Raw genomic sequence first — 9,594 nt, 5'->3', positions numbered from 1 at the left:
ATCCTATACTTCAAATTCGATGCAATGGATACCTTCAACATGATCACCAATTGTCAACTTTGAATTATGTATCTAAAGGATATCATTTATGTTGCTGAACATGAAGTTAAAAGATAATGCTAGATACTTTTTATTATTCTAAGAATGTGCTATACATACCAGTGCCTCTCGTAAAATTCAAAACTAAAATGCGGAAACGGTTTTCCATCGTCCGCAATTGTCATCAATTTAGTATATTGGTTTCCTGCAATCGTAACTACTCGGCCATTCTCGCTACGCAGTACAATAGCCGAGTTGTTCCGATTGTGGTTTCCTGTTTACATTTGTCACATTTGACACTTGCTACCTGTCATTTACCAACTCCACATTCAATGGGTAATTGTGAAAACATTCGGAACTTAGATTCAAATAAATAATGTTTTTGGCGCGTTCTTCCTTCAGTCCGTCAGTCATAACTTAATGTCTCCATGTATGCCTGTCTTCTTCTTTCAAGACGCAAATGATCCCTCAAGCATTGGCATTGCCCAGGTTGGGAACAAACCCTCTACATGGTGATTATACCTGCATAGAGGGAAAATCCTTCTACAGAGGTATGAATTTATCTCTCTAAGAGGGTTATTTTTGTTTAGACTGGATTTAAATCAAAATAGGGCTGAATGGTTTTTTTAATTGTAATGGCAGTAACCTGCAACAGTTGATGCACCAATTCAGAGGCGGATTTGGGGGGGGGGGGGGGGCAGGGGGCCCGGGCCCCCCCTTTTTGGGAAAAAATTTGGTTGCTTATATAGGGAATCCCTGAAGCGTGACTGAAGCGGGCCCCCGCTTAGGTCAGTCAGTGGGCCCCCACTTATGAAAATTTCTGGATCCGCCACTGCAATTGATGTACTTAATTTAATATACACATGCCCAGTTTGCTGCTTATCTGACTAAATACACAATCTATTGTTCACCATGATTGAAAGCTGTGATCATCAGGTAAATTCTACTCACTTATGTAGTCCAAATAATTATGACGTCTTGAAAGGCTATTATAATTTTTTTCTTTGACGCCTTAAGGCGTCAAAGAAAAAAATTATAATAGCCTTTCAAGACGTCATAATTATTTGGACTACTCACTTATGCCTCACTGAACAGATTTTCTATTGTTAGATTTAACATGAAATTTAAAGGAATCCGGATCCGTTCGCAACCATTCACATTCGCACCCACTCATGTTCGCCCCCTTTCACTTTTGCACCCTACATGTTCGCACCCAAAGTCCTTTCGCAACCTACATGTTTGCGCCCAATTTTAATTGGTTTTGTGTTTAATAACTATAGCTTTGTAATCAAATTTGGCAAGTGTATTCTTACATTTGTTGTCATTGTCTCAAAATAAAGCGAGACACCATTTTTTTTTTTTGTGTTTAATCTTAATCTGACATGTTTTGAATAGTGTATTGTTAAAAAAAAAAAAAATCATTTCTAAATAAAGTGGGATTCTGTCAACATGCTATTTTGTGTTGAATAACTCTTAATCATGTTTTGGTTAGTGTATTGCTATAACTTTGTTTCATTGACTTGTTTCAAAATAAAGTGAGATTCTGACTACGTTTTTTTTTGTGTCTTGAATAAAATTTATCATGTTTTGGTTATTATAGAGTATTGCTATATTTTATTGTTTCAAATCAAAGGGACCAATGTGTTAAAAACAATTATCTTTTGTGCTTTTCATTTAAAATCTTGAATGTTTTACTTACACCAAAGCAGTTTATAACAACAATCATGATTTTCCAATTATTCAACTGGAATTTGAATTAAAATTGGGCACGAACGTGTAGAGTGCGAACGGACCTTGGGTGTGAAAGTGTATTGGGCGCGAACGAACCTAATACCAATTTAAAGGTTGTTGTTGATCAGGTGTTCAGATATAGGTATATAGTACAATAGATTGCAAGTTTTGTCACTTTAGCAGAAAACTGGTCATCCCAATTTATAGTAAAGTGCATATGTTGATGCATATAATGATAGAGGTTATATAGCCAATATAACTTGAAAATGCCATTCTGCCCTAATTTGTTTTAAATCCAGAGTAAACAAAAATACCCCTCTATAGAGGAATAATTTTATCCCTCTAAAGAAGGATTATCACTTTATACAGGTATAATCACCATACAGGGGGTTTGTTCCCTACCTGTTGCCGGCACAGGCCGCTGACCAGCTGCTGACAGGGTATTGTTTAGTGGATTAGGTTTTAAAGTCAAGTGCGGTCACTACCCACTAAACAAGCCCATTTGAACAAACTTTGTACAGTGCATAATAAATTAAAGAGGGTAGGAAGCTTTAACCGTCAGTCACCAAACAGTCATTTTAGGTTATACTCCTTTAGCGAAATCCAAGTCTGTTTGCCCTAATTCACTCTGGCCCTAGTACATTTTCGCCCTGATACCTGTTCATCCTGGGTCCATTCACCCTGAATTTTATATTTTTTTTCTTATTGACAATATTGTTGTCTTATTGCATAATGTGTATTATTTGAACCAAATATATGTTAAAGTAAGTTAAAAATTCAACAAAATAATATTTGTAATGCCTCAACCAATTTATTATTTTCCCTTTGATTTATATAGTAAAATAGTGGAATACAATACAAAATTACATGTATTTATCTTTCTTGATATTTTTTAACTATTCAGTCTATGTATGCAGTATAACTGAGACTATAATAATAAATGAATTTGTAAATCTTTTTCCTGATTTACAATTCATACATTATTTTTGTTTTATTAATTCCGAACTAGTTAATCAAAACAAAATGTTATTATTAATCCATCAAGGAAAAGTATTGCAAAATTAACCAGCGAACAATTTACTTTAAAACAAGCCATCAACTTTTAAATATTTTCATGAGTTTTTCATAAATACAAATGTATACAGGAATATATACCATTTAACCATCTGAATAAGTTTATTAAAAAGGCCTGTAATATAAATATTATTTTTTTTTTTTAAAGAAGGGCGAACTGACTCTAAGGGCGAACAAACTTAGGGTGAACATGTTATCAAGGCCAATGGAACCTGAAACCCTTTTAGCATCAAATTTGTTAAATTTTTATTGTGATTTGTCAAACTATCCATATCGTGATACCTCAGAGATCTCAAATAATTATCAGGCCATTATGTTGGAAAAAATTAACGTGTAATTAATCAAAATCAGTCAATTTTTTTATTGTATAAAAGAAAGTGTACATTTTATTGTGCACTATAAATTACTGTTAAGGCTTTTGGCAAGAGCTTCTACCATTATTTGTCATCCCCATTATGTCCTTCATTAAACTACATCACATATTCAATTTGGGTAGAGGAAATCACATCTCGTATCTTGTATTTACCATGGTAACTTTTCATCTTTTTTCATTTTCAAGAGGGAAACAAATGAACATGCATGGTAGATGTCACCACAAAAGTAAAATTTTTTGTCTAAAAATTGAGAGAAAAACAGCAACCCAGCAACACAAAAAACACTCATTTAAATGTCTACTTTAAAAAAACCTCTGTTTGTCTAACATTCAAGGAAAGTTTTAATCATGATCATGATGATCATAATCATTATAATACGAGAAATATATATATGTATGTATGAAAGATTACTTTTCTGGTGGTGGAATTATTAGAGAAATTAACAATACGATGCTCATTATCTTCTGACCTGGATGAAACTGTTTCACATTTGTTCAAGTAAGGTTGATATATATTTGATATATTTCAGGAAGACATTTGATTGTAATATTGATGGACCTATAAATCATATATATATATATATATATAATACAGATGTTATTTTCAATGTCATATGAAAGTTGTATTATATAATAACATGGTATATTTTCAGACAGGAAGATATGAAAAAAATACTCTGTATGGAATGGCACAAGAAGAAGATGAAAAAAGAAAGTTTATATTATTGTTGCGATCACCGACTGAAGGAGGCATAGACCAATATCATAAGGTAGACATTTTTTTTAGGGATGGCAATGAGAACCCGAGTACTTGAGTACAGTTTTAGTACTCGGATAATTGTTTGCCTTTTATAGATTGATATATTTTTATTGAGATAGTTTTCCTTTCATTTCCCCTCACGTAAATTATAGATCGATCGCTTAATCACTAGTTTGTACATTGTAGGAAAATATCACATGTATTTGTTCTCGCAATGGTAATTTAGAAAACTTGTTCTCGCTACAAAAATCAAGAAAACTTGGTTATTTTCTTCTTTTCTCTCACATTTGAATTAAAACTTATGCAAATAAATGTTTTACATCCTGAAAATAGAAAAAAGTTGTATTTGTTATTTACAATAACGACTGTAATCTAGGACTAGGGTAGGTGTACACATAATTGTTAGACAGGGTGTCTGAGCGGTAAGCTACACCAGTAATCCAAATGGGTTTTTTTTGTGACACCTTAATAACCTTTTTAGCAATAAAATCAGTCGGTTGGTCTTCTAAATTTAGAAAAAAATCACCCAAAGCCTACCAGTAAATTATGAAGCCTGTCACATATTTATACTTTAGCTTACTAGCTTTTGCATAGATATTTTTAATAACATCTAAATATGTTCTTTCACATTTTAAGCCCTATTATCCTACCCTTTAGGTCCATCTTGCTTTAGCCTGATATACCATCGTACTTTACCAAATAATAAACCATCGCACTTCAGGGTAAGACACCATCAATCTTTAGCGTAGACCATAGCACTTCAGCGTGACCATGGCACTAGAATACCATTGCACTTTAGAGTCCTAGATACAGTGTTCCAGCTAGGCTGTTTTCAGAGGGCGCGGAGCCCCCCCTTTCACGAGTGCTCAACTTGAGAGTGAACATGGATGCGGCCACTTTCATTTTTGTCGAGCCTTCGACTTTAGTCGAAAAAGCGAGACTAAGCGATCCTACATTCCGTCGTCGTCGGCGGCGGCGGCGTCCACAAATATTCACTCTGTGGTTAAAGTTTTTGAAATTTTAATAACTTTCTTAAACTATACTGAATTTCCACCAAACTTGGACAGAAGCTTGTTTATGATCATAAGAAAGTATCCAGAAGTAAATTTTGTAAAAATAAAATTCCATTTTTTCCGTATTTTACTTATAAATGGACTTAGTTTTTCTGCGAGGAAACATTACATTCACTCTGTGGTTAAAGTTTTTAAAATTTTAATAACTTTCATAAACTATCCTTGATATGTACCAAACTAGGACAGAAGCTTGTTTATGATCATAAGATAGTATCAAGAAGAAAATGTTGTGAAAATAAATTTCCACTTTTCCGTATTTTACTTATAAATGGACTTAGTTTTTCTGCGAGGAAACATTACATTCACTCTGTGGTTAAAGTTTTTAAAATTTTAATAACTTTGATAAACTATCCTTGATTTGTACCAAACTTGGACAGAAGCTTGTTTATGATCATAAGATAGTATCTGACAAGAAGAAAATTTTGTAAAAATAAATTTTCACTTTTCCGTATTTTACTTATAAATGGACTTAGTTTTTTTGCCAGAAACAAAACATTCACTCTGTGGTTTAAGTTTTTAAAATTTTTATAATGTTCTTAAACTATCCTGGATTTCTACCAAACTTGGACAGAAGCTTGTTTATGATCATAAGATAGTATCAAGAAGAAAATTTTGTAAAAATAAATTTTCACTTTTCCGTATTTTACTTATAAATGGACTTAGTTTTTTTGCCAGAAACAAAACATTCACTCTGTGGTTTAAGTTTTTAAAATTTTTATAATGTTCTTAAACTATCCTGGATTTCTACCAAACTTAGACAAAAAGTTATTTCTGATCATAAGATATTATTCAGAAGTAAATTTTGTAAAAAAAAAATTCACTTTTTCCGTATTTTACTTATAAATGGACTTAGTTTTTCTTCCAGTTAACATTACATACAGTCTGCAGTTAAAGTTTATAAAACATTTATTAGATTCATAAACTATCCTGGATTTTTTTACCAAACTTGGAAGCTTCTTTCAATCAAAAGACAGTATCGTGAGGGAAATTTTTATTGATGTTTTTCCTCATTTTTGTTGAGTCTGCGATTAACAGAAAAAGTAGGCGAGACACCGGGTTCCGTGGAACCCTTACAAATTTTTGACAAAAACTATCTGAAATATTATGACATATTTGATAGATTTTTCATATTTAAGGTAGATGGGGTGTCTAAATTATTATCCATAGAACTTTTTGATAATTTGCTGAAATGTAGTTTATATCCTGCTTGTTTAAAAACATTAATAAAAAGAATGGGTCACAGGACTTATTTTCACACTATACATTTGTGTAGGTTGTGCCAAATTGTCAGATTTTGTATATATTATGCATGGAAAACCCAATTTTCTGCCATAAAATGAAAACTACACCATAGAATTTTGAGATATAATATGAGAAGATAGCTCCAAAATTATGCTTTCAGATTAGAAAAAGAAAAAACGGGGTCACCGGACTTGTTTTCTTGCTACACAATAAAATAGGTAATTTCCTAACACATTCTATTGTAAAAGTAACACTATCTGTATTATCTGCCCTTGCATTTGAGTTGCTTCTCCTTATTTGGCAAAGTTGGAAAAAGTTGAATCAAACAGAAGTGTTCGTTTTTTTGGTTAAATACAACCATAAAGATGATAAAAAATGGCATTTTTTTATGACCACAAGATTTTTGGGGTTGTAAATTGGTATGACGTTGGCGTCGGTGGCGGCATCATCGTCGTCCGAAGACTTTTGGTTTTCACGCTATAACTTTAGTATATAAGTTAATAGAAATCTATGAAATTTAAACACAAGGTTTATGACCACAAAAGGAAGGTTGGAATTGATTTTGGGAGTTTTGGTTCCAACAGTTTAGGAATTAGGGGCCAAAAGGGTCCAAAATTAAACTTTGTTTGATTTCATCAAAAATTGAACTATGGGGGTTCTTTGGTATGCTGAATCTAACCATGTATTTAGTTTCTTAATTTTTGGTCCTGTTTTCAAATTGGTCTACATTAAGGTCCATAGGGTCCAAAATTAAACTTAGTTTGATTTTACCAAAAATTGAACTCTTGGGGTTCTTTGATATGCTGAATCTAAACATGTACTTAGTTTTTTTTATTATGGGCCCAGTTTTCAAGTTGGTCAAAATTGGGGTCCAAAATTAAACTTTGTTTGATTTCAACAGAAATTGAATATATGGGGTTCTTCGATATACTGAATATAACCATGTATTTAGATTTATGATATTTGGGCCTGGTTATCAAATTGGTCCACAGTGAGATCTAAAGGGTCCAAAATAAAACTTTATTTGATTTCATCAAAAATTGAATTCTTGGGGTTCTTTGATATGCTGAATCTAACCATGTATTTAGATTTTGGATATTGGAATACCACAAAGGGATGTTAAGAATTGTTTTTGGGAGTTATGGCTCAAACCGTTAAGGAATAAGGTGCAAAAAAGGGGGGAAAAGGGTTTCCAGGTTAATGGACAATTACTTGAGTACAAAACATAATTTAAAACCAGTGTAAGGTTGGTAATTGAAACTCATTTGAATATCTCACCTAAACTGCTTTTAAATTATGTATATTGGTAATTTGCCAAAAACTTTTTATTAATAAATTCCATTGGAAATTTGCCAATATAAAATGTTGCTGATGAAGCTTTTTTGTTTATCTCGCGTAAACTGCTTTTAAATTATATATTTTGGAAATTTGCCAATAACTTTAGTATAATCAACTTCATTGGAAATTTTCCGATATAAAATGTTGCTGATGAAGCTTTTTTGTTTATTTTTAGTCAGGATTATTATTCTTTGAAAATTGGAGTTATCTTTCTTTGTCCAGAATAGTAATTGAATCAACTTAAATCAATGCTATATACAATATACCATGTAATATACACTTTTACTACCAACTGATAAATTAAAACAATCTGCCATTCAGTGATTACAAGCACTTTCATTACCATTCTAGGGTTATGCCCTTTACAAGTGGAAAAAATCAGTTTAAATCTTTCACATAAACTATTTGAATAGACTAAAGTAACAACTCAGCTAATCCAACAGACTTTGACTGGAACAACGGCAGAAACCAAGTGTCATTGTGGAAAGGTTTGCAAGAACTTAAAAGGTTTTAAGATACACCAGGCAAGAACTAAGTGTGGATCTGGGAAGCAGCAAAGGGAACGCACAGTTAACACTGATGAGATGATGGAGGACCACAGCCAGGAAGCACACTAACGTGCTGAGGACCTCTTACCTAAGGAAGCTACTCAGAACAACATTGAGGAGGAGCAAGGGAATCAAAACCAGCAGAAACCCAGCGAAAACACCATCGACAGACAGCAGGAAAGAAAAGATACAATGGCCACCAACAGATGATAGGAGATGGGAGATCTTTGACGAAGACCTAGATAAGATCTTAGATAAAACATTAACCAGAGATGTACAGAGAAAGATATCATCATTGTCAACAATTTTATATGCAGTAGGACAAGAACGATTTGGAGGTAGTAACACCAAAACAAGAGAAGGCACTCAGGGTAACATCAAACATAAGAGACGTCAACAAGAAATACAAACACTCAGAACTGAAATAAGCGATGTCAAAAAACAGTATAAAAGAGCAAATGAGGAGGAGAAAGAAGGATTGAATGAGCTAAGATCAATTCTAAGGGAAAGAAGAAACAATCTACAAAAAGCAGAAATAATTAGAAAAGCTAGGAGAGAAAGAGGGAAGAAAAGATCAAAAGTTTGTTGCCAACCAATATAAGTTTACCAAAGCAACCCCGGACGGAACAAAGGCGGGATCAGTAAAAACCACAAAAGAGGAAGTGGAAAAACAACTATCAGAGACACACAGCGACAAAAGGCAGTGGGAACATCTAGGTAACTGTGAAAGGATAGAAAATGTGCCAGAACCAGAGATACCAATGAATATTAAGGAACCATCATGGAAAGAAGAATTAGATGTTGTAAAGAAAGCCAGGTCTGCATCATCACAAGGACCAAATGGCATCCCGTACAAGGTATATAAGAAGTGCCCAAAAATTTTGAAACACTTGTGGAGGCTACTGAAAGTGGTGCAGAGGAAAGGGAAGATACCATCATGTTGGCAGAAAGCAGAGGGGTGTTTTATTCCAAAAAGATCAGAAGACATCACACAATTTAGAACTATTTCCCTCCTGAATGTAGAAGAAAAGATTTTTTTCTCTATCATGGCTAGAAGGATGACATCATCTATGACAGATAACAACTATGTAGACACTTCAGTACAGAATACCAGGGTTCTCATGATGCATTGAACACACGAGCATCATTTCACAATTGATTCAAGAGGCCAAAGTGAATAAGAAAGATCTTACAGTAGTACATGGCTAGATTTGGCAAACGCCTATGGCATATTCCTCACATGCTGATACAGGAGTCACTAGACCATTACCATATACCCCACCGCTTTAAGAAAGTAATAAGAAGCTATCTCAGTGGGATTGAGCTGCGATATACTACTAGCAGTTGTACAACAACATGGCAAAAACTACAAAAAGGAATAGTTACTGGATGTTTTATCATCTCAGTTATTTTGTT

The 9,594-nt window shown here is 33.4% G+C and overlaps 1 protein-coding gene across 3 annotated transcripts in view; it reads left to right on the top strand.

Moving 5' to 3' along the window:
* The first annotated feature begins 301 nt into the window (after nt 1-301).
* LOC143073418 (uroporphyrinogen-III synthase-like) overlaps nt 302-9,594 on the top strand; it is a 53,808-nt gene continuing 44,515 nt past the window's right edge. For all 3 annotated transcript variants that reach the window (XM_076248957.1, XM_076248956.1, XM_076248958.1), the window contains exons 1-2: nt 302-375; nt 3,871-3,987. In XM_076248957.1, the coding sequence (XP_076105072.1) occupies nt 3,904-3,987 (84 nt within the window). In that variant the 5' untranslated portion in view covers nt 302-375; nt 3,871-3,903. The remainder of the gene's footprint in view (nt 376-3,870; nt 3,988-9,594) is intronic.

This window comes from Mytilus galloprovincialis, chromosome 4 (genome assembly GCF_965363235.1).
Source record: "Mytilus galloprovincialis chromosome 4, xbMytGall1.hap1.1, whole genome shotgun sequence".
Classification (NCBI taxonomy): domain Eukaryota; kingdom Metazoa; phylum Mollusca; class Bivalvia; order Mytilida; family Mytilidae; genus Mytilus; species Mytilus galloprovincialis.
This window is presented reverse-complemented; position numbering and strand designations above follow the sequence as displayed.